The following is a 25,879-nucleotide window of genomic DNA, read 5'->3' as shown; positions in this document are numbered from 1 at the left end:
ACCACCCCGCGCCGCCGCGCCCCCGCAGCTCCGGGGCCTCCCGCTCGGCTCTCCGTCCCTCCCCCCGCCCGGGCCGCCTCTAGCCTCCGGAGCCTCCCTCCCCTCCCGGCTCCGCGCCCCCCGCGCCCCAACCCCGGCGCTCCGGCCCGGGCTCTCCACCGCCGGCCCGCGCTCCTGGCGCCCTCATGTCGTCAAGGGACTGCCGGCGCGGCTTGACGTGCTGCCTCGCTCCGCTCTCCAGGCAAGACCTCGGCATCACCAGACAGGCCCGCCTCCCGCTCGCCGCCACCGCGCCCCGAGGAGGCGCAGAGGGAGGCGACCGCCCCTGAGCCCCCCGCGCGCAGCCCTGCCACCCCACAGCCGAGTCCGGGGCGGCTGCGCAGACTTAGACTCCGTGGGGTCCGGGAGGCCGGTGCGGGGGTGTCGGCAGCCTTCGCCCTCCTCGCGGCGGCGGCGGCGGCTGGCACGGTGGCCGCCGCCTCCCGCGCGTCCTCGCTGCCCGGCGCGACCCCTGGATTGCGTGCCCTCGCTCCCGACCCTCCGGGCGGGCCCCCGCGCTCCTGCCCGCCGTCTGGATGGGTCTCCTGGCTGGGATTCGGGCCACTTGGAGTTAATGTCCAACGGGGGGTCTACGGAGACCGGATCCGAGGTAAGGGGGGGGGAGCGAGCCGGAGGGGACAGGGCGGGTGTCGTCTGAAGGCAGAAGGGCGCGGCTGCACCCCAAGCGAGGGGCCTGAGCGTGAAGGAGGCAGGCTAGGGAGCTCCGGAGACAAGTTGAACCCGAGAGGCTGGCCGTGGGGAGGGGAGGTTGCCCTTCCCGCGTGGGGGAAAAAAAAGCGGAGAGACGGCCTCTGGTGCCCAGGAACCCTGGAAAGCCGGAGGGGGCAATTCCCCTGCCCCACACGGTAGGGCGCTGCTCTGTGCGGTCCTGGGGACTTGGCTAGCTTCTAGCCCACCGCCAGAGCCTTCTCCAGAGTGCGGTGCAGCGTTCTCGCAGCTCAGAGAGTAACTTAGCGCGGAGCAGGTTTTAGTCTGTTCCGCGAGCAAGCTGAGCCCGGGGAGGGAGCCTTTGCAAAGGTGCTGCGAACCTAAAAATAGACGGCTCACCTCCTCTAGCAAGATTTTGCAAAACGACATTCCTCCTCCTTCTCCAGCCTTTTGCTAGCATTTTGTCAGCGCCCTTATGCGGGTCAAGGTTAGGAAAAGGGCTCCTTCCGGAGCCGTGGCCTCCGGACTTTGTCTCCAGAGACTCCTAGGAAGCCTGTGGGTCTCTTCCGCGTCTTCGAGGTGATTGTCGTAATTACCTCTTCTCTCTAGCGCTCCGCGGCTCTTCCCCGAGGCTACCCCACCCCCACCCACCTACACTTCACTTTGCTCCACTCACTCGGAGGCCGACTCCTGAAAGGGTTGTTTCCAGCCCCACCTAGGGAAAACGAACCCTTGCCTCGGGGTAGGAAGGCACTTCCAGGGGTTCCCCTCCCGGAATCTGTCCTGTGGCAGAAACTGCCTGCAGGGCCGGGGAGCGCGCCCGGAGAAGGCTGCCTAACGCCGGAGTTCGCCAAGTTTGTGCTGTTTGGCCGGAATAGACGCAGTTCGGCCGGTCCCTTCAAGGAATGTGTTGGAGAGCGCTAGACTCGCTCTTCCTCCATATTTTGAATATGTGTTTAAGGGTTTCGGGGTGCAGCCAGCCCCTATGATAGTGCGCCTTCTCCCACCGAGCCTGCCAAGAACGCGCCCTCGTTTTCTCCGAGTTTTGGTGGGGGAGATGTCTTTTAAACAAGCGACAAGTGTCTAGTGTCCAGGAACCCGCAGCGTTCCTAGCCTACTGCTGCCAGTTTCGAGGGCTCCGGGCCTAGAACACCGCCTTGGGTCCTCTAACAAGCGGACACCCCCACCCCGGCTTTCAGAACGCATCCCGTATTCCCCGCCCCCCCTTCTCCATCTTGGGCTGGCCAGTTATAGAGGAGGGGTGAGAGAGTGCGTCCTCAGTCAAGGACACTGAGCCCAGTGAATTAAGAAAAGGCATCCTTATTTTTGCCCGGACCCTAAAGGAAACACTGGAGTTCATAGTGAACTTTCCTCCCGTGTAACCAGGTCGTGAAAACAAATCCCAAACAAACGTCCCCGCCCGCCAGCCCCCAAAAGCGCGAGGGCACTGGCAACGGGCGCAATCGCCCGGCCCAAAGCCACAGAGGATCAAGGGTCTAAAAGCAGATGGCCAGGAAACCATCTCAGGTGAAGCGGGGAGAGGGGAGGTGGGGAAAGGAAACCGGAGCAGAAACCCCAACAGCGAGGGTTTACGTGAGGACACCTACAGGTCCCTGGGCTAGTTTGGGGGATAGACAGTAGACACAGAAGTTCTTCTAGGTCTTTACATTTTTAAATGACAACCCAGCCTCCTAGCCGAGCGAGGACAAGGCCCGAGCGGTTTCTAGTGCCCCCTGGTGCCGGGAACTCAAAATCGGCGCGCGGTGGTTTGACAGTCACTAGCGCGGCTTTCCTGGGCATCCTCTAACCCGAGTTCTGGAACCCAGCAAGTGCTCAAGTGCGCAGCGCGGTCCTTTCGGCCTGCTGGGATGAGCCGGTCCCCCGCTTGCAGGGGGGAAACCAGCTTCCCAAGCCCGAAAGAGAGCTGGGTTCACTTAGCAGAGCCAACCTCGGCGTGAAGGCTCGCTGCGGGCCGGCGCCTCCTTCTGCTATTCTAGCACAGGCTAGCCGTGGCGAGCACAGGTCCCGCCGACGCTTTAGGCTTGAGAGCCGTAACGAGGCGGGTAGGGATGCCACGGGGCGAGGCTCAGATGGACACCCCATCTTTTGGTCCGGGGAAAAGCAAGTACCACCAATTAAAAGGAGGAGCGGGGAGGAGCGGGCCCCGTGGCCCTCAGCGCAGAGTGCGCCCGCTCCGCCTCGGGATGAAGGGGGAAAGGCTTTGGGGCTCCCCAGGCTCTGGACTTGGGAGGAAACGGAGAGCCTCCTCTGGCGGGGCGGACAGCGACCGTCCCAGGGTTTTCCTCCTTGGCCAGCGTCCTCACACCTCGGACCGAGGCTCTCCACGTCCAAATTTAAAAGCCCTCCGTGAGAAAAAAAAAGGGGGGGGCCTTAATGCAGAAGGGAAATCTGGGGCCCCCGCCGCTTCCTGCGGCGGGCGCGGCCATCCGGGCGGCGCCTTGCCCCCGCGCCTCCCCGCTGCTCGGGGCTGGCAGAGCTGGCACCCCGAGGCGGGAGGCCTTGCCCCGCTCCCGCTCGCGAGGCGCCTCTCTGCACTGTCCTTGCGGTGCCCGGGAGTTTTCCTGGGCCTGCGCTCGCTCGGGAGGGCCCGGAGGCGTCGTTTTCCCTGCTTTGGGGTGTTCCAGGCAGCCCGCGCAGCCGGAACCCCGGCGGTGTGTGGTTCTGGCGCTTCCCAATCTCCGACTCCAACAGCTGTGGAGACGACAGACGCCCAAGGGATGGAAAATGCATTCGGCTCCGCAGCGGTGGGAGGTGGCGGCCGAATTAAACGCTTTCCTGGTGGCCTTATCTAGGGGCCTAGACTGGAATTCTGGGTGGAGATTGAGAGGGGCGGGAGGGATGTACCCCGGAAAGGACACAGAAGCAAATGCCTGGGACTAATAGGAAAGGTCCAGGGAGGGGTGTGTGAGAGAGAGAGTGAGAGAGCGAGCCTAGGAACAGTTTGCCCTCCCCCATGGAAAATGTCAAGGCTAGTTTATCAAATGCGTGAATTTCCTGCTTTGAGAATGCTCTCCTGTAGCGGCTCCCCGACTCTCCGGGCACCGGGTCTCTTAAGTGACACTGTGCCCCTGTGAGGTTCAGCTCCTCCTGCCTTCTCTTGGGAAAGGACGAGTGAACCTGCCCTTCCTTTATGCTTCAGCCACCCATACTGCACGGCCCTCCTCGTTAGGGCTAGGGCCCTGAGGCCTGAGAGTCCAAGGGACTCGGTGTCTAGGACCCAGGCACAGAAAGCCAGCATCTCTGCCTCAGTGGAAGGGACTAGGACCAAAATTTCACAACGCTGCAACAATAAAATCAAGAGCATTCTCGGGTATACCACGGAGGGTTTTAAAAACTCAAGATAAATGCAGCTTCCCGCCTACCAACAACGGTAAAACATTTTACTGGGCACTTCCTGGACTCTTCCGAGAGTTAATGATCCCAAGAAGTGGAGCCGGTATTTTAAGCCAACTTGATGCTTCCGAGGCTAAGTGACTTACCCCGGACACTTTCATGCAGGACAAAGTCTTCAAGCCCACATGAACTTGTTCCGGTGACCAAGTTCTTATTTGGCTGGGATATTCGAAGGGTAGGCGGCAGGGCAGGCTGAGTGTTCCCACCGAGCCTGCGCCTAGCTGGAAGGGAGGTCCAGCCTGGGGACAGAGGGCAGAGCCTGATTTTAGTCTCGGAGTTATAAAGCTCGTGTCTCCCGGGGCTCAACTAAGGGAGCTGCTAGGTGCAGAGGGGTGTCTGTCCAGGGCTGGGCAAAGGCAGTCGGGTGGGGGCTATGCCGTCCGCCCCCCTCCCCTACTCCCGAGGGCATGTGGGGTGCCTCGCGCCAGCGGAAGCAGCGGGCTAGGGGTTGTGGTTACAAGTTTACGTCCAAAATCTGACCTCTGGGGCCTGAGGGCTGGAGGGCTTGGGAGAGGTCGGCGGCGGCAGGGTGCGGAATGCAGGCTGCACCTGGGGTGCGCCGGGATGAGGAGTGATGGGTGGGGGACCGGAGACGGGGGCAGGGAAGCGCGGTCCGCAGCGGTGCGGGGAGAGAGGCTGGGAGCGGGGCTGGGGAGAGGCAGGGAGGTGGCCCCGCTGCCGCTGAGCCTGAGCAACTTATCCCGGGGCGGTCCTCTCCCCCCACAGGTGCCGCTGCCGGACGGGACTCTAAGATGAAGTTATGGGATGTCGTGGCTGTCTGCCTGGTGTTGCTCCACACCGCGTCCGCCTTCCCGCTGCCCGCTGGTAAGAGGCTTCCCGAGGTGCCCGCCGAAGACCGCTCCCTCGGCCGCCGCCGCGCGCCCTTCGCGCTGACCAGTGACTGTAAGAACCGTTCCTTCCCCCGGGGCATCATCGGAGGACCCCAGGGCACCCCATTGCCGCACGCACGCAGCCACCCGGGGTCAGCAGCGAAGGCTGTGAGCCCCCTCCCCTCCCGGGGGCTAAAGTGGGAAAGGCTCTGAGACCCTTCAGGGTACTCCGCTGCCCGTCGCTGCCCAGGGGTCTCCAGGTGCCTGGCTTGAGAGTGACACGGGTTTGTCCGGTGCAGAGGATATCTATGGTGTCCCTTTCTCATTCCCACCAACAAATATCCCTCTACCACTCCCATCCCAATCATCACCAGAGCGCGCGCGCGCACACACACATATTACCCCTTTCTTCCCTGCTCATCTACGGACCTCTAAGATCCCAGGGTCTTTCTTCTGTAGCTATTTTACTGGGCCTCGCTGTGCTTACTTCTAAAACCTTTCATCCCGAAGCTCGAGGGGGTTTTGTGAAAACCCAGCCAGAGAGAAAGCACAGAAGGTCCTCCATTTCCAGAGCGAGCACCTGCCTAGTGTCAACTCTGTTCAGCAGAGCTCTGTTGTACAAAGAAAGACTCCCCGGTGACTAGTGCAAGTTGAGCTGAAAGAAAAAGTGTTCAGAACACACCTCACCTCACGATGCTGACTCAGAACAACAAAACAGGGCACTCTTGCTTAAAGACAGGTCTGTGATTTACTGCTCAAAGGCTGCCATGTTCTAGAAGCAAGCAATGACAGTGATGAGTTGATACAACTGATCCTCTGCTCCTCAGCCCTCCACAGGGTAAAGTGGGATGGACAGATAACAAGTTAGAGAGAAGGAGGGGAAGGCATCGAGGTAACAAACACAGCAACAGAACGTTGACACAATCTCAAAATGCTCATTCTCACCCACCCCCTTAGGACTATTGACTCTGAGGTTTTGCACTTGAACTGTACTGTGGTCATGACCATCAGGGAAGCGCCTAGCTTGAGTCGGCCCCAGGACTGAAATCATACAAACTCCTTGGCCCTGGACTAGAAAACAGGCATGAAGTGGGATGTGCGTTTTGTGTTTAATTCAACTTCTGGTGTTGAATTAAAAAAGAGAAAAAAAGTAAAATGTTGTAAGGATTTCAAGGGTGATTAGTGTTTTAAAAGGAACGCAGTTGACCCCTTGTGTCATGTGTCCATCAAATAACTGAGTAAACTCGTCTTTAAAGAGTGCCACTTCAATCACAAGTTTAGGGTATACCGGTGGAAATCTCCGATGGACATTCTCAGTGCTCTCTCTGCTGCTGTCTTCATTCATCCCTTCCAAAAGGGCAGGCCAAAGGGACAGGGACACGGTGGTAGATAATAATACTTCTCTAATTCAGATGTCGGCGCAGAGAACAATGACTGTTTGATTGCAAGCTGATGAATTCATGGGGGTTTAATTGCTATATTAAATTTGCTGAGATTTGCTAAGCCGAGCTTTCTATTAATTCTTACAAGTTAATGGCTTTAGAACTCAGTGTGAACAGTTTACAGCTCCCAAAAAGGGAAGCCTTTCTTCGCCCACGTGCCAGTAGCCGCCAGGTTTGCTCCTCAGCCTCCATGCTCCTGTCTCACCCATCCCTTGAGAAGACACTCATAAAAAGAGACCAGAGTCCTTTCGGAATGCTAAAGGCTACTGCTAGTGGACCGAATGCCAGCAGATGCTAACGTAATTGGTTTTGAGGTGTAGCCTGCGTATTCGGACTTTCGGATGTTTTCCGGGTAGATCTAGTGTTATTTCCAAGGTTGTGTTATAAAAGCTTGAGAACACCCTAGAAGAAACCTCTGGCTTCTACAGATTAGTCAGCCACTCAGCTAGCAAAATAGCGTCCAGTCCCAGTGACTGCACAGAGCCCACTTGGATGTGAGGGGGATTACTTCCCCTTTCTCACATGATGCTAAAAGCAGGTGGGGACAAAATTCTGACTACTCATTTTGTTCAAGACAGCAGAATACGCCCAGTTCTGCTTTTGTGTATGGAAAGGCCCAGTAGAGCCTAGAGAGAGAGAGATCACCCGAAGAGAAACGGAGCTGTGCTCTAAGCCAACTGACTTCTCTCCAGGTGCGTTCAATTCAGTAGCGAGCTGTCAGTGCTGGGAAGGCAAAATAATGATACTGCGCAGACTTTAAATATTCAGCTGGTGTCAGCACACCCCTGCCACGGCGCTGACATTTATATCCTGCACTGCACACGGTGCCACTGGCTAAGTCCGGTGTAGAAAAACATGAAGTCATTGCATTCCCTTTGAAAATTAAAAGGTGTTATAAATGTTGGCCCCTGTAGTTTTCTTCGGGTGCTTAGAATTTAGTAATTAAGCAAAAGACCTTCTGTCTGATTAACAGTCGCTGTTCACTTTCTATAGGGGCAATGGAACACCACACACTTACTCTTGAGAACATCTGTTCCACTGGGTCCAGGACAAGTTAAACATCCCAAGTTCTATTCCTACCCAGCATGAGCTGAGCAAATAGAATTGGTAACTATTTGATTGTCTCAAGGTCGGCTATGAATTAACTGCCCGTGACCATTTTTAACTTACTCAGGGACTTGCTTGTGGTTTGCCTTTGTCTTTAGCTCCGCCTTGTTCATCTGTTTCTCTTCCTGCCTTGTCTTCTCCAAAGGAGGATTAGAGCTAGTATGAGGGGTCTGTCGTTCAGAATATACAGGTGCCATTGCATTTTCAGTCTAAACTGGAAGCTTTCTGGTTCTAAAGTGCCAGATATCCAGAATGGCAGCAGGCAGGTCTTTGAACTCTGGGCCAGTGTTTTCCCATACCACTAAAATATATTTTGTATGGAAGTGAGAAACTCTATAGGGCTGGATGATCTTTAACCAATGACTAAAACTTATTGAACAAGATTTTCAGAATTTACTGAAGATTAGTGTTGATCCATATCTCAACCACCACTCTGTTTTGCAACTAAAAGCATAAAATATATCTAGTTTTAAAAGTTTGCATTCTAACTGCATACATTCAGTCATCAAATAATGCATTCCTGTCCATTCCAGAGACTGGCCTGAGTGCTACAAATATCTGGTACATATAACACAGGGATGTCTCTGATCTTATAGAATATCCATCCATAAATATACACATTTGGTTCACAAGAATTAAGCATGAAGGAAACTTGGGCAGGTAGCATGGGCTAAACTTGGTTAGAAGCCAACTGGAAAATTACTTATTAAATGTTGTGGTAGGGCTATAGGTCAGTTTTTAGAGTGCTTGCCTATCACGCAAAAAAGTCAAGTCACCATGTGGTCAGGAAAGAGGATCTGGCACTCAGAAAGGGGCTCTTGAAATTAAAATCTGTGAAGAAGACTTTTAGGCGACACTGGTCTCATATTTGAGATCTGAGACAGCATCTTCTTGCTGTCCAGAGAAATGCTTTCAAGGCTCCCTTACAATTGGCCAGCCACAGGACACTGTACTGATGGAGCAGCCTAAGCACTATGCTCAAAAGGGTCAGGGTTAGCTGACACAAAGTGAGAGGTTTCTGGTAGTTTCTTTTCCTACTGTATGTGGGGTCTTCTTTATCTGATACTTATGTCCTTCACTTAATAAAAATACTTACTATACAACCGATCATTTGAGCCTCATCAGAAGTCATTCCGCATTAAATGCCTTTCATAAGCCAGGCATGGGCAGCATCCAAAAGGCAACAATCAATCTAGCTGTAAAGTATAAGTAGACAGACAGGCAGGTAGACAGTTGAGTGGACAGTCTGTCAGCGGGACAGACAGACACATCTATCCTTTGGCTGAAGTCCATACCACCAAGAATTCCTAGCAATGAACCCACTAGGCTATAGGGAGCAGGACAGGAAAAACTTTCAAGGAAGGGGGATTTGAGAGGTGTTTGAATGGTGTGTGTTTGAAAGAAAATGGAGGGAGATGTTCCAGACTAGAGAACAGCACGAAGAATTTGTAGCCATGCTTAGGGGAGGTGGAGTTGGGCATATCAGGGAGATAGAGCAGGGGGCATGTGGTAGATGAGGAACTGAAGTGAGGGCTCTTTTGAGATACCTCCGTAGATGGTTGTGGAGTGTGCTCTCTAGGTCTCAGAAACGCCGTTTGGTCCATTTTCTATGGCACGCAGGTGGCAACAAGCCTGTGCTATAAAGGCAACTTGTGGCAAATATTATCCAGCTGCGTGAGAGTGGGGCTTTGAGCATAGGCACAATTTCCTCTTGTAGTTTTGTGCTGTTGTTTTTAAGAAGCTTCAAGGCACAAGCACAGTCAAATCAACCCTCTCACCCTCAAGGGCATATAAATACAAACTCAGTTCTAAAGTTAGTGTCCTGGCACCTTTTGGCTGTTCATTAACATCTTTGAAGCAAAGATGTTAATATCCTGTTTGACCTCTACTAAATAAGGTTACTTCCAAAAGCCAGTCCTCTTATCTTTCTTTCTTTTTTTCTTAAGCTCAACATACACTGTGGTCCTAGGTTAGCAGATTAAAAAAATACAAGCATTTAGCTGAAAAATCTATCAAAACACAGATTTCCAAGAAAACCACACAAGAAAGTCAATGACAAAGAAATATTATTACTTTTCCTTTTGGTCTCTTTTCTGGTGCTTTCTGGCCCAAGGAATCTGGGGCACCATTATTAATGACTGCCTCAAAATCCGTGGCTAGAACGCACTACAGAGAAAAACTTGGGTTTCTGTAAGGATTCCCGCAACACTGGGACAAACCTTTGGGAGACCTTCTGGGAAACGGCCGTTCTCAGATCACTCATGCTGCCAGGTGACAGGCAACCTTCAGATGGAGGCAAGACATGACCACGAAAGTGCTAGCAGGGACAGGAGTTGACTCTCAGAAGCCAAGTGTGGGTCACCTCTGGGACACGACTACTACTGTGGCTAGCTTGCTAAAGGCAAAGACCGCTCTTGTGAAGTTTTAACGACATAGTGGGGCTGGAAAGGCATGGCATTAACAGTCTCTGGCCTTGTAGGAGCCTGGTGGAGCACGTGTAACTCCAGCTGCTGTACTCAGTCAAGCACAGGCAGGAAGATTATTAACACTGAAAATTATTTCTTGTACACTTTGAGATGGATGTCTAAACTCTTCCATTATGAGGTTAAGTAGTTCTATGTCATTGATGAACCATTTGGGATATGTATATGTACATAAAACATTTTTGCAAAAACAAATATGAAAACCTTGGGCCTGCCAATTTCACTTTAATCCCTGTTTTAAAAAAAAAAAAAAAAAAAAAAAAACTCAAACTAATGAAGCCAGATAAAGTAGCTTTTTGATCAGAAAAGGTCTGACTTACTAACTCAGATATATGTGCTAATACATACTCCACAGTGGAAATGCCACTTCTGGGTCTGAATTTTCACAGGGCCTGATGAATAGGTAAGTAGACCAAACCCCAGCCTTGCAGCAGTAGCTGGCCAGGAGGAAGTAGGGAGCCACCTGCTTGTTCACACAGAACAAGTAGCGAGCCTAGAACGGTGGTCACCCATCCACCTCTCACTAAGTTTTGTCTCTTTGGAGTAATATGCCTCATTTTTCCCCCCTCAAGCCGTTTGGGAATGCGCTAAGAAAGTCACGACATTAAGTACGATAGCGTATGTCTTCCAAGAACAGCACGATGTCTCACACAAACACAGTTTGGCTACAAGGTCAGGAAGTTGGACATCAGGGTAATGCACCAGCAGATATCCAAGCTTCATCGGTCCTGGGGTAAAGACCTTTGTTCTAGATTTTTAAGCCCCAAATCACAAGGTGTGTTTGATTGTCTGGCTCCTTTATTCTTCTTTAATGCCTCCTCCTGCAATCCATGACACTGGGTAGGGACAGTGTCTTTGCCTAATTTTTCTTTGTCCACTCCTCAATTTGAATATATTAGATTATTTCTATATGCTTAAATTTACGTGGATGTCTTTGAGTGACTCTGTTCATGGGTGCTGTAACCTTAAATCAGAAGCACCCAATATCACATGATCCCACGCTGGCTGTGTCTGAACTGTCCTTGAATGGCCCAGGAGATGGATCCCCACAGTGAAGCCAGACAAATGGGTATAAAGTACACCTTACACAGTAAGGAACCAGACGAGCTAAAAAGGCAGGGGGGTCATCAGCAGGGCCATCACTGGCCTGATTGTGGACCACATAGGTAGAAAAGTTGAGGAACAGACAAACCCTCTTGAAGCTACTCCCCCCCACACACCCCCAGTGCAGCAAAAAGCTTTCTCATACTGTTCCCAGAGGACATGCGCCTCAGATGAAGACAGGAAAGAAACTCCATTCATGGCAATCTGTTGAGTCTGTCGTGCTCAGGAGGTCCACTGTCAGGCACTTCTGGGACATGGAAGAGGCAGTACACACGCCTGAGACTGATGTTTCTCTCTGCCCACAAACCACTGATCCAGGGCCTGGACAGAGGTCTCTGAAAATGCTCTAGAGTCTAAATACTGATGAGAGCCATGCCTGGATCCCCCATGCTTTGTTTAAAGATGTGCAGTGGTCTTTGTTCAACTGCCTCCGATATAAATATCAATGAAGAATGATCATAGACAGACACAGTGCTGCACAGAACCATTGTTTCCATTCGCTCCAAGCTCAGACCTTTGCTTGTATTAGATGATAGAGTTGACAGTTCCTGTCTTAGGACATCATGGAAGGAAGAGCTGCTAGGCAAACCATATACCCAGGATCTGGGTTTCAGGGCAGCCTGAGCTCATATCCACTCTTGTCCCCACACAAGACTACATCTTGCTACCCTAGGACACTCACATGTGACTCATCTGATGGCATAAGGAACAAAGAGAGAGAAGAAAGGGGGAGAGAAAGAATTCCAGTATTGAGATGTTGCAAATGCAGTTTTCTCTGAATGATGCTTGTGCCTCGCTCTCTAAGTCTTTCTGAAGTCTTGGAGGGTTCTGTGAACTCATTCACTGAATAGAAACCCCTTCTTCCTATGTAACTACAGAAGTGGTTCTCAACCTTCCTACAGTTGTGACTATTTAATCTAGTTCCTCATGTTGTGGTGATCCCCCAACCATAAATTTGTTTTCATTGCTATTTCATAACTATAATTTTGCTACTGTTATGAATCATAATGTAAATGTCTATGCTTTCTGGTGGTCTTAGGTGATCCCTGTGACCACATCTTCAACCCTCCCCAAAAGGGGCTGAGACCCACAGGTTGAGAACTGAACTAGAGGACTCTACCAAACAAATTCAGATGATCAAGATCATTCTTTTCACCCTCTTTTCTGCCATCTTCTTCCCTTAGTCTCTTCTTGTTCTCATCCAAGTCCCTAAGGCCCTCAGTTACTTTTATTCACTTCTTGTCTCTGTTCCCTCCCCTAGAAGATCCAGGGGCTCTGTAGGGTCCTGTGATCCCTTGGGATTAGAACAGTGCTTTTCAGGAAGAAGAAATTAGAGACTTTCCATCAGGTTCCTCTGGAGCCCCTCCCTGAGTGCCACCTGCTACGGGAAACACCAAAAAGGACTGTTTTACCTGTGGTACAATTTACTGGATAATTCCTCACCCTCCCTGTTAAGTTTTTTTTTTTTGGGGGGGGGAGGGATTTCTTTTTTTTTTACACAGTTCATGGCGAGCTCATTAGTGTGGGGTATTTATTGCTAGCTGTCAAGTGCTTTTAGCTCACACTAGGTGTTCATGGATTAGCTAACAAATGGGCACCCTGGCGGGTATTTTCCTGACTTAAAAGCAGGAGAATGGTCATTCCTCTACAGGGAACCATGCTGTATTCTTGGAAAATCATCATCACAACTGTAATAAAAACATAGACCACATACATAGAAATCAGAGCAATTGGAATATGAATAATGAAATGAGTATACTGTTCCCCAAGTGGATTTTTTATTGGTTATTTGTACTCATGTGTAGTTATTATTAAGTTTTTTTAGTCAAGCTATAGGCTAACAGCTATAGCTCAAAACTTGTATAAGTAATAAGTATCACCATGGTCAAGGCAGATGCACATGCTGAATACAATGGCATATTGGTGGGCAAAGTGGCTTTGAAAACATCCTGTGTTCTTTTCCTATATTCTGAAGTGGCAGAAACTGTGGTTCACCTTTTTCTGCTGCCTTCAGAAATGTTTTAAAACAACAAAACACTAGTGTGTTTCACAGTGCAGAAACTCTTTAAATAAACCAGTGTCACCTCTGGTCCTGAGAAAAGAGTACCTATCAGTCTGGAGAGGCTCAGAATGGCTTTGTAAATTGTCTCCACTGCTGATCATTTCAGAAACATAAATGCTGTTGAACCATTATGATTTAACCAAGATCGATTCTATACCAAAAACAGGAAAGCAAAGATGGTACTTAGATGAGGGAAGGCACACAAGCATTTTCTGATTTTTTTATTTTTTAAGTTCAAGTAATGGATCAAACAATGGCTTTTAAACAGTACACAATGATAAGGCTATGCAGAACTCTTTTTCAAGCATTGAACATTCTTCTACACTCTCATCACACATTTCACAGGTCCCCAAAAGGCAAGCAAGAAGAAGAGCTGACAGATGACCTTCTAGGTGTAGGACCAGCTGTGGAGGACCCACAACCCCCATTCATCTGTGGCAGTTTCCCTGAGTGGCTCTAGCGTTAAAGCAGTGATCTGGAAATGACTCACACAGATTTGATCCAGCAAAAACTAATGAATAAAGTTGCAATCTTTGAGAAAGTTAGTGTCTGACTTTTGAGTGACAGATTAGAGCAGGCTGATATAATATATCCTCTCAGAGGCCGATGGGCTAACTCTATCCTTACAGGTTGAAGCTGACAAGGCCTAGACCTAGGACATTTGCTAATGCAAATGCAGGGTCCTCCCTACATATCTTTCTGGGTCTTTCAGTAAGGAGTGGGATGTGACTTGGTTTGAGAGAAGATTGACAAAGAGTACTTTAAATTTCACAGACAGGTTCAGCTAAGCCAGAAGGCAAAGTGAAGAGGCCTTCTAGAACCCAGAGTGCCTCCTGTGGGGCTTCACAGTGGAGGGAGATGGAGGCTAATCGTGGTAGCTGAGCTGTATGCCACTCCCTGCATAGGTGGCAGGAGGCCAATGCCTGCTAGCACTTTCCAGCCAAAGCTCACACTGCCCACATCTTAGGGCTACAGAGCTAGGGAGCCCCTAAGGACTCCCAGTTGACCTCAGGATGGCTAAGCCACTAGTCCAAGGTCACAAGCTGATCAGGGACTGACCCGGGCCTGGAATCGCAGGCTCTGTCTTCTCCAGCTCTGCAGCTAGAGCCGGGTCGCTGGTGCCAGACGGAGTATGAGAAGCTTCCGGACATGGGGCCTCTCTGTCTGAAGCTGCCCCCACTGCTGGCTGCTGGTGTTCCGGTTGTGACTGGGGAGTTGGCAGATCTGCCTCAGAGTGATATACAAGAACAAGACAGGAGAGAGGTGCCCCCAAAAGGCATGGCTGTTTCCCTTCTCAAAGATTCTTTGTTCTGATCTGTGGCCCATCTTGGCCTAACTTTGAGATCTACTTAACGTACTTGAGTTCATACTGAATTTTTCCCATAGCAGGTGTATTGTCACTTCCTGTTCCAACTCTTAAAACTCATATATCTTGCCCCTGTTTTTGTGTTAAATTCCCTCTACCACAAGAATTAAAAAGCTGCGTCATAGCAGAGTTTTTACTTAGAAACAGAAAGGCAGGATGCAGGACAATACCTACAATGATCTCTGAAACCAAACCAGCCACATTCATACTTATTAACTGTTTGTTCTTGAGCAAATATGTCTCCTCTCAGCCTTGGCTTCCCAGTCCATAAGGAGATATAGGGAGACGTTCAGGCTGGCAGCAATGTTGTCAGGTTTCACCCTCCTTCTTTCTGAGACTAGGAAACCGTTCCATCTTGATTCCATGTTAACTGCTTCAAGGAGGCTGTTATTTAAGACATCACTTAAGAAAATATTGTAAAATGAAGAATTTTTACTGTAATAACAAGCTGTGTACTTGTTGCAATAAGTTTTCAAAATACGTGAAAGGAAATTGTGTGTTTACCTTTCTGAAAGGTACAAAATGACGTTAGTCATTCTTGAGACATACTGGTCCTAGGCTGATTGATGTCTTCATAGAAATAAGCATTCATGTGTGTTTGCGAGTAGACATGAGGAGTTCTATTTCTCAGACACTTAGCCTACATAGCCATGTGTTCAGTGCCTGAAGTAGAGGAAGGTCAGAAACTTCAGGTTGGACCCCTCTGCCCATGGATGGCCCCTCGTGGGAATCTTCACACTGCTGACTGCCCAGGTCTCAGGAGCCTCAGGGCAGCATTCCACAGTGCCTCCCTTAAGCCAAGCACCCTCAGAAGTGGGCACTGCCCCTGACAAAGACCTGCAGGCCCTGTTCTCTGACATATTTCCTAGCCGTATGGCCGGCTGTGAGCTCAGCACAACCCTAATCCTGAGCTTGTCCTCACTGCTCCAGAACACAGGCTGGAGGCTTTCCAGGGCTGTCGGGAGGCAGGTCCTCCCACGCAATCGGCCCTGTGCCTTCCATAGCAGACTTGGCACATCTGAGTTCGGCCTGGAAAATCTCTTCTTTCGTAGAGACACCTAGTGTCAGCCCCTCCCCCTTTCCTGGAACATTCCTTGCTGCAGAAACCCTCACCATTCTCCGAGTCCAGTCCCCAACTAGGAAGGAGTCACATCCCCATGTTTTGTGGTCAGCCCTGTGCTATGTCCCTCTCGGACACAGGCAGGAGATAGGTTAAAAGGCTGCCAGCCTGGCCAGCATGAAGAGGACTCACAACTATTGATAAATTTTTTTTTAAAAAAAAGTGACCTTATGGTTAACATATGGTTGACCTTCAGATTTTAAGAAAAGTTGGAGATTTTGACCAAGATAATAACACTTTGAATTTTGTAAATTTTTAACTTATTTGTTACAAGGAATGCTCAGAGCCCTCACTATTGTTCCAATAAAAACACAGTTGACTTTACAAAATAGTGACTATCCCAGTCCTTAGTTCTTAAGGTGACATTACTATTTTTCCCTCAAAATCAAGGGAAACAAAGCCTTTGCAGCGAGCGGTTTGTTCCCAGAGTCATGCGCCAGCACAAGGTTTCATTTGTTTAAATAACACTGTTTATACAAAGGGCACATCAGAGTTAAAATATCTGAAACAGAACAATGCCAGAATATTTGCTTACACTATAAAGGACGACTTAAAGCAAGTGAGAATTTTGATATTTCAAAACTTTAACTTTCAATCAGACAGATTTTCCAAAATATAGCCCCCAATCATATCTGGGAGGTATCAGTGTTTGGCCTGCCTGCTTTCATTGTTTTATTTATTTACACAATTTTTATTTTATTTTATTTTAGTTGTTAAAATTGTAGTTTTCTTTTGTGGTTTTCAAGTATTTTACTGTAATGTTAAGATTGGTAGGTTTGTTTACATATCTGATGTTCTGGAACCTCTTCATAATGTAAGAACATGCTATGCCATTAGGCCATAATTTATAGGACATAATATGTATAGGCTATAATAGAAACCCAAACTCCTTTTCTCTCCCCTCAACTCAGTGACATTCTAGAAGATTAAAGCAACTATGGGCCTCTGAATTCAAAGTGGGATATTACTTGCCTACTCAAAACTAGAAGTTTCTGTAGGACACTTATGAACAGGCTGGTGAGAGCCAGGCCTAGTGGCACCTCCTTTAATCCCAGCACTTGGGAGGCAGAGGCAAGTGAGTTCAAGGCCAGCCTGGTCTACAAAACTAGTTTCAGGACAACCAGGGCAGTTACACAGAGAAACCCTGTCTCAAAAAAATAAATAAATAAAAGGTTGTCTCCGTGAGTGAAACTCAGTGGCCTGGAATTAGGAAGTGAGTTCTTTCATGGTTTAAAAATATGATGTCTTATCCTATTTCTGATTATTCATTCTTAGGCCCACAGTTTACATGTGCAAACTTTTCCATATAAATATATATTATTCATTCTTTTAAGACTATGGAAAAAAAAACTTTCAGCTCAATAAAGAGTCATGTAAAGCCTGAATGAGGTGACTAAATAAGATTCCATCTTAGGATCCATGTAACAGAGAGGTTTCTCATCAACAAGAGGAGTCCTAACTCATACCCTTCAGTTCAACACGTTGAATCAGTGTCCTAAGGACACAAAAGCCTTTTGGTGGTGGTGGTGGCAAGTGTTTTGAGACAGGGTTTCACTATGAATCTCCGGCTGACCTGGAACTCACTATGTAAAGCAGGCTGGCCTCAAACTCACAGAACTCCTCCTGATTCTGCCTCCAGAGTTCTGGGATTAAAGGCATGTGCCATCATTCTTGGCTCAGTTTTGTTTGTTTCTTTGTGCTTTTAAGTAAAATTACAGCAAAATTGAAAGGGAGGCACAGAGATTTTCCACTTGCCTTCTGCCTCTACCCATAGCCTCTACCCAGTCTCCTCTTTTATCAAACAATACCTCTCATGTGAACAGTACTGGCTATAATCACCCAGAGTCCATAGGTTACATGGAGTTCATTCTCAGTACTTGGTATGGGTTTGAAGTAGCTTATTACTGTGTAGATTCATGATGAACAAGGTTCTACCCTGGTTCTGTGGAAAGGGCAAGAGGAATTTAAAATCAGAGAAAAAGCACTAACCTGTCTCATAATGACATATAACTATGTCTCAATCGTCACAGTATTTGTCCCATTCTAGATTTGGAACTATTGAATTATCTTTATTATTATTCAGTGTTTATCCCAGATGCTGACCTAACTTGGCATCCCATATTGTACCTGCTGACCACGGCCTACAGCAAAGCTAAGGTCTGGAAAACAGGGAAAAGACTGAAGATGTTGGAGCCAAATTATGTCACTAGAGCATTGGTTCAAATTGTGTCACATGTAAATTCATGAGTTTCTAAAACCAGAAAACTTGATATTTTGTGAGTTTTTATGTTCTGTTCTCATTTTTTATTAATCTTCAGTTGATTAGTAATCAATCTTAACTTTTCATCTTCCCAGGTTCCTAATTTAATGGTCTACTTAGGAATTTTTAAATAGAGCCAGAGACCCCATGGTCCTTCGTTGAACAAAATCTTTTTATAAAAAATTAAAAGTATCATTGCATTTTAATTAATCACTTCAAATATGTCTATTTTAGAAGTTTGGGTTTCCATATAAGCTTTTTTTTTTTTTTTACAAACACAAGAGAAAAAATGTAGTTTTTATAATTAAACACATTTCATTTATTTTTCTCCTCACTAATTTATTTGTGAAAGAAATAAAAAAAAACTACAAACAGGTCATAATAAGTACTTTTCCACATTAAAATAGGCTAATTTAAGGATCTGTCATCTTTTAAAGGAAACTCCCTAAAGGAAGTCCTGTGAGAAAGGGGCTCCGAGGTGATGGAACCAGGCATGCTCCACTGGTCCAGCCCCTGCACCCTGCATTGTGACCCTTTCGCAATGGCTGAGAGGCTTTGGGCTAGGCTGGGGGGAGTGGGAAAGACTGGAAATGCTTCTTCACCTCTCGGGCCTGAAGTAGCAATGCTGCTCAGGACTTTACCGGTTCCCCCTAAGATTTGGGTTATTTTAGACTCTAAAATATTTTAGACTCTAAACATTTCAGCCCCTCAAAATGTAGAGCCTTTCACTATATGAAGATGCAGTTTTCCACAGAAGCCATTGGTATCATCTTAAAAAATTAACTTTCTTTCCCCCTCTAAAAGTGACCTCACTTTTAGACTCTTATCCCAAGCACTTATCCCAAGACTCTTATCCCAAGCACTTGTTTGTAATCAATCAGTTCCTGCCTCAGTGGATCTCAAATTTGAGATCAGACTCTGTACAAAGCAAATGTGGACCAGCCTACACCACAAGGCAAGAATCTGTCTCAGAAAAAAGCAGCAACAGAAACACCCACAGTTCCTTCATCTTTTCATTGCCATCCTCATAGAGACCATAAAGAATTAACAAACAAGACCAAGTGAGAGAGCATGTTAGCACACAGGGAATTGCAGTAGGGGTGGGAGAGCAGGGGGAGGAACTACAGCCTTAGGGAGAGCTGCGTTTTCAGCAGAGGCCAGCCTGAGTCACTCACGGTCAAGCATATACTTAAAGGAGACCTAGAAGAGGCAGAGTACTATGAAGAGCAGTGGTCCAGACACACAGCCCCACCAAGGCCTGTGTTTGAGATGTACTTTAACCTGCAGGATTTAGGCCTGGGGACATTTGGCCAAGTCTAGAGATAATTCTATTGTTTGGTTATTGGGATGTAGGGTGGTATTGTGTTTGTTATTGCGTTGGAGAGTGATATTGTGGTATTGTACTTTGCTTTGATAAATGCTGCAGGGGAAAGCACCCAGGGAGAGAAAGGGTTATTTCATCTTGGGGGGGGGGGATAGTCCATCACTGATGGAAGGCAAAGCAGGAACTAAGGGCAGAAACTAAAGCAGAGAACTCTGCTTCATGGCTTGCTTTCAGACCCATCTTCTCTTTCTTTGGGCCTTCCTATGTCAATTAGCAAAAAGAAAGAACAGAAGGAAGAAAGACAAGAAAATGCCCCACTGATATGCCCACAGGCCAGTCTGGTGGAGGCAACTCTTCTGAATGAGGTCCCTTTTCTCCAAATGTGTCAAGCTGGCAATCTAGATTAGCCGTCACAGGTGGCAGTACTGGTGTGGTCTGGATAGAGACAACAGACTCGGCTTGATGTCCTACATAGCTTCCTAGAGCAAGAAACAATCCACCCCAAAATGCCAGTGACACATTGGGAAGGGAGAAAGAAGAGAGGCTGATGAGGTCAGAGATAACCAAGGCCAGGACATTGCAGAAGCCAGGTCAAGCACAGGCTTTCTGCCAATCTTAGCTTTGGCCCTTATATAAGGGGAATAGCAAACTTTGAAGCATTCTGAGCAGATAGGTGAAGTGATCTGAATTCAAGAGTTTACCACTGAGTGGGAAACAGATTAAAGAGAGTTGCAAGGGGCTGGGAAGATGGAGGAGCTGAGAAGGTGGTTCCGCTGCTACGAGGTGCATGCTATGAAAGCTTGAGCATTTGAGTCCAACCCTCAGCACCCACAAAAAGGCGGGCCAGTGACACTCCTGTAGTCCTAGTGCTTGGGGTGAGAGGGTCCCTGGGTCTTGCTGCCAGACAGTGTAGCCGAGTCAATGAGTTTCACCGTGTCTCAAAAAGAAGCTGAGGGAGACACGTGTGTCAACTTCTGGACTCCATATACATGCCCATATTTGCTCACACATGTACACAAACATGTATACACACCCAACAAAAAGAGGTGGAGGTGGATAAGGATGACCGTTCAGGGGCCAGGTTAGTTTTTAGGCAAGGGATGAAGGGGCGTTCATCAGGACTGAAGCACTTTGTCACTTAGAGCAACTGAACAATCCCATGATAATTTTCACATAACAAACAACAGTGCACTCTTGGTTCCAGTTCCCAGTCTTTTCAATGTTACGTCTCATACTGAGGGTAAACACATGTGTAAAATCTAGTAGCTACACTAGGCACTTACCTAGCACCACACACACACACACACACACACACACACACACACACACACAGATTCTTGCAGAGTTTTAACAATTAAATAGGTTTATAATAGTGTAATTTGAGGTAGAGTAGACACAGTTTCATCTTCCTGAGCTTGTCAAAAATAAAAAATAAAACACACTTACTCTTTCTAACAACTCTTTTGAAGCATGTTTTCCAAGACCTACTGAATTGTCTGAAATGGGACAAGATAAAAGCTTAATACCTGGTTTCAAAACTCAGGGAGGGACGAGTTAGGTTTTCCCTCCTCTTGGTATGTTTTAAATCATCCCAAAGGCTATTTTACCCCTTAGTTAGTCATACAAGGCAAATGCTGGAATACCCAGAATCTCAGATGGTTGTAAATCCATGTCTTCCCCGGTGGCCTCAACATCCTCTGTGCTCTCAGCTTTCCTCTGTGAGGTCTCCCTGGAGCTCACAACTCTTGTACTTTTTGTAACCACACAGTGGTAGCCTGTGGCAGCTGCAGCGTAGACTGGCTTCACCCCTAGACCCAAGGCTGCATCTGTCCCCAACAGCCTCTCCTTTATATTTAAGTCATTCTATTCTTTTGTTAGAGTCATACCATTTGCCATTCATTTGTCGGTGAAATACAAACATAATCTATTTTTCTGCTTGGGAGGATGGGCTTTAAAATAGAGTTGAATTTTAGAGATCTTTTTATGTCCTGATTGAATCTGGCCCTGCTCAGCCAGGTAGAGTTAAGGTAAACGTACAGCAAATAACAAAGCCAGGAGATGTCACGTTTCCTCAACCTCTGAGACCTGGTTTCTCAGTTTGCTCTGCTACCCACATAAACCAGAATTCTGCAGCAGCTTAATAAAATGCAAGTAGCTCCATTTCTCCCCAAATCCGAACACTAAGGTGTCTGGGCACAGGCCCAGAATCTGCATTTCAAGGAGCATTTTCGGAGTATTTCAGTGAGTGAGAGCCATTACCCGGGCTATAAAACAGGACCCTGGGTGCCGTTGCTCACCTGGCATATGTCCTTCATGTGAACAAATCACTTTTAAGGAGACCTTTCCCTCGGGGAACTGTGCTGTGTCCACATACCTCCTCTCTTTCGACACCGGTATCTTGCAGAGCGGTAGAGGGTGCATTTTAGCCTCTGCTTTTAGGGGGCGCCATGAACGCTTACCATAAACGAATGATCATTTTGCCATGGGTCCAATTCTACCAAATTCCAGTGACTTAGAAGACTGCCCACAATGATCACTAGTGTCTCATGTGACATTTTCTGTTTTGTTGAACAGCCAATATGCCTGAAGATTATCCTGACCAGTTTGATGATGTCATGGATTTTATTCAAGCCACCATTAAGAGACTGAAAAGGTCACCAGATAAACAAGTGGCAGCGCTTCCTCGGAGAGAGCGGAATCGGCAGGCCGCGGCTGCCAGCCCGGAGAATTCCAGAGGGAAAGGTCGCAGAGGCCAGAGGGGCAAGAACCGGGGGTGCGTCTTAACGGCAATACACTTAAATGTCACTGACTTGGGTTTGGGCTACGAAACCAAGGAGGAACTGATCTTCCGGTATTGCAGCGGCTCCTGCGACGCGGCCGAGACGATGTATGACAAAATACTAAAAAACTTATCTCGAAGTAGAAGACTAGCAAGTGATAGAGTAGGCCAGGCATGCTGTCGACCGGTCGCCTTCGACGGCGACCTGTCCTTCTTAGACGACAACCTGGTTTACCATATCCTAAGAAAGCATTCCGCTAAACGGTGTGCGTGTGTCTGACTCCGGCTCCAGAGACTGCTGTGTGTTGCATTCCCGCTACAGTGCGAAGAAAGGGACCAAGGTTCCCAGAAAATGTTTGCCCAGAACGGAAGATAAGGACCAAGAAGGCGGAGGGAGGCGGAGGAAGAGGAAGAGGAGGGGGAGAAGGAGGAAGGCAGCCATCGTGGGAGCCTGGTGGAAGAAGGCCCAGCTCCAGAAGACCGGATCGGAGTGAGAACAGCCGTCTGAGCACTCCAGCAAGGCAGCTGATGGTCACCGGAAGCCCAGGGCCGGTGTCCCTGCCTAGCTGTCGCCAGCGTTGATCCGCCACAGTCCAAGGTCATCGATCGCCGCCGGGTCGCGCGGATGCACGCCAAGAACCAAGCCAGTGTGTCTCCTGTGGTTCGTGTCCACATGTCTGCAGACACCAGGGAGATGGGATGATTCTGGTGTCACCTCTTGTCGCTACATTTTACTGCTGAAAATAAGAGAGGCGTATTTTCCTGTCACTCAACGGATTCACACCCTGGAGAGGAGGGGGGGGAACAGAAGCCGAGACGTAAAGGAGAGGATAGCCTTTGAATCTGAAAACCGAGGCCTGAGGTTTACTACAGTCAGCATTTCGGGGGATGCTTGGTGGTTGATTTTGAACGCAGTGTGTCGGGGAGGGAGAAGTTGGCTAGGAACCCAAAAGGCTGTCCTCGTGCTTAGAAGCCAACCCGGAGGCATTTGCTTCATGCCCTCTGAAACAGGAAGTGAATTGTGGTTTTCGGCAGCGTTCTCGTAGGAGAGCTAGTGGGGAAGGTCCCAGCTGCCCCGCCAGGGAGCGCCGGGGCCTATCGGTTTACAGAGACGGATGTTACATACACAGCTCCGTTTATGCGTGGTCACCAGTGACCAGAAGCTCCTCGATGCAATGCATCTGTTTCAAATACAGAGGTATAGAGAAGATATTTATTGAGATTTAAGTTATTGTTATTTATTACCATTCACTAATGAATTTCTCTTTTCTTCCCTTATTTATTAAAGTCTCTTTTCAAAGGTGCCAAAGTATATGTGCTCACAAAATACAAAGAAAGGTGACAAAGGAAATATTGAGAACAAGGGTCCATGCTCTTCAAAGTATTAAGAGGGTTTTTTGCTAGGCAAAAATCACTTACTGTACCTTCAGTCCTTCACTAACTATCTTCGTGCCCCAGATTTCAGCATTTCCCCCTCTTCTTGTGGACAGGGTGTCCCGTAGTCTAGGCTGATCAGGATCAGCCTAGACTTACCCTTGGCCTTCTGATCCTCTGGCTTCCTGTGGTGTTGGTATCACTGACATCACACCACATCCGCACACTAGGATGGAATTCAGGGCCTCATCCATGCTAGGCAGCTGTAGCTACACCCCTCCACACCTACTTTTTACCCGTTAAAGGAAGGGGCATCTCAGCCCCGCCCCCTCACTGGGAGTACCAGCCCACTGCCTCCTGTTTCTGACTCATCATATCCAGTGCTGAGAGAGGCCCTGGGTGCCACTGTCCCACACATACAATATCATAACCACATAGACAGAAGGCTGAAGCCCTTCTTGGTAGCCCTGGACTTACCGTCACTTAAAAGTGAAATGAAGGGCCCTGCCAGATTGCCAAGGTTTGGTTCCACCTGGTGGCACCTCTTCCTCCATGCTTGCCCCCTGCTTCTTCCCTGAGGTCACAAAGGCAGGAGCACAGGGCAAAACTTGCAGGGAGAGGCAGTCTGCCCTGTCCTTTGCTAGGGCTCAACTCACTCCTGGGCTCAGCATTTGCTATCCCTTCCAACCCAGTGGGTTCTAGGGAGAAAGATAGATAGGAAGAGACACCTGACTGGTCACAGGACATATAAGAGCCCCCATCATTGTTCAGAGGGGAGGAAGTAGTGGGTAGAAATGGTACCTCCCACTGCCCCCATAGTGTATCTGTCTGGCAGCTGACTTTATGGTACATGCCTTCAGTCGTATGTTAGAGCTTGTTACACATTTCATAAATTGAATTTTTATGCAGAAATTAATTTATCACAACCTTTGTGGCTGCAGCCCCCCCCCAAAAGTAGGACAGATAGATCTAAAATAATTAATGACTAATTGGCCTGTCTCAGTTAATCATGTCAAATTTTCAAAGTAACCAAGAGGTAAAAAGGTACTAGATAGCCCCTCCCCCTCCTGTGGCCCTAAAGACCCAAGTTACATGGTTCCAGGCCCTCTGCAGGACTGGGAAGTAAAGGTAAGCGATTCTCTCTCACCCTCTCTTGCTCAAAATGTTGACAACCTTAGCTGCCCGGCACAATTCAGGTGTAGTTCTGGATCCTCTGTTCAATTCGGAGAATCCTGGCAGGTGTGGTAGCTGATGTTCCCAGGTCCAGACACAGCTTCCTGCTCTCAGGGGGCAGGGAAGGGCAGGGAGGAGGGTGTCCCCTGTGTGCTCAGTATCATCTGTACGCCACCAAGTCCACACAAGGGTAAAGTTTGTGAGGTTTTTTTCCTTTATTGTTGTGATCAGCATTTGAAGCAGTAAGGAGCACGCTTCTTTGGAAGTTCTGACCTCTCTGATCTGTCTCGGTCGTTTGTGTTATACAACCAAAGTTCTCTACAGACTTTATTTTTGTACAATATCATTTTGTAACTTTTTACAAATAAAAGCTCATTTCTATTGCTTTCTGTACTTTTGTATTTATTTCCTCAAGTGCCAGCAAACTCTGGCTGGGCCAGGCAGGTATCAGGTACTGATGGAGAGCTCTGCCCTTTACCACCATGCAGTGTCCTGGGTGGTCAGTGAGCATACCCATCAGCTTCTCATGACCAATCACTACTCAGGTGGGAAAAAGCTTGTAAAGTTGTTCTTCACTTATTCAACAGATATTTATGGTGTGTTATGTTGAGCCAGGCACCATTCAGAGCACCGGAGATCTAAAAACGGCAATAAATAAATAAATCTTTGGCCTTGAAGAACTAGGATTTCGTTGGAGAACAACACAGTGTGATGGGCATCATCAGGACTCCAAGCAGGATGCTGGGACCAAAAATAACAGTAGAGCCCCCTGAGAGGTGACTGTGGGACTAAATATAAGGAATAGTGTCAACCAATAGAAGCGTCCCAGCAGAAGCAGCAACTTAAGCGAGACCCCGCGGCAGGCAGGAGCCTCCAGAGTCTCTGCTTGACACCCCTGGAGAGCAGCATTCCCTATGCTTCTACATGGCCATGTAGCAGAATCGCTACAACTGTGCAGGCAGCTTGTAGTTCACTGTATTCTGGTGGAAATAGGCTAGAGAGGACACGGGACCATCCTGGATTGAACCAAAAGAGCAGACCACATTCTCTCTCTCTCTCTCTCTCTCTCTCTCTCTCTCTCTCTCTCTCTCTTTCTCACACACACACACACACACACACACACACTATATTTGGGCATTGTGGTCTGTGGCTCACCAGGAAAAACAAAACAACCAGTGGCCAACTTTGGAAATTTCATTCAACCAAGAAGAGTGAGTGTGTTGAAAGCTGGGAAATCCTTAAAATATGACAAAGGAAACTTTCACCATACCTCTTAACACGCTCCTCAGGGTCATGCCTCCTTAGTCTAGCAGCTGGTTCTCTCCCGGGTGTG

The 25,879-nt window shown here is 48.3% G+C and overlaps 1 protein-coding gene across 1 annotated transcript; it reads left to right on the top strand.

Moving 5' to 3' along the window:
- The first annotated feature begins 216 nt into the window (after window positions 1-216).
- Window positions 217-24,893, top strand: Gdnf (glial cell derived neurotrophic factor). The gene is made up of 3 exons (XM_021662197.2): window positions 217-649; window positions 4,849-5,025; window positions 21,795-24,893. Exons 2-3 carry the CDS (start codon window positions 4,875-4,877, stop codon window positions 22,277-22,279), a joined length of 636 nt encoding a protein of 211 aa, XP_021517872.1. The 5' UTR covers window positions 217-649; window positions 4,849-4,874; the 3' UTR covers window positions 22,280-24,893.
- The last annotated feature ends 986 nt before the right edge of the window (window positions 24,894-25,879 follow it).

This window comes from Meriones unguiculatus, chromosome 3 (assembly GCF_030254825.1).
Source record: "Meriones unguiculatus strain TT.TT164.6M chromosome 3, Bangor_MerUng_6.1, whole genome shotgun sequence".
NCBI lineage: Eukaryota > Metazoa > Chordata > Mammalia > Rodentia > Muridae > Meriones > Meriones unguiculatus.
Note: the sequence above shows the minus strand (reverse complement) of the source record. Positions and strands in the feature narration are given on the sequence as shown.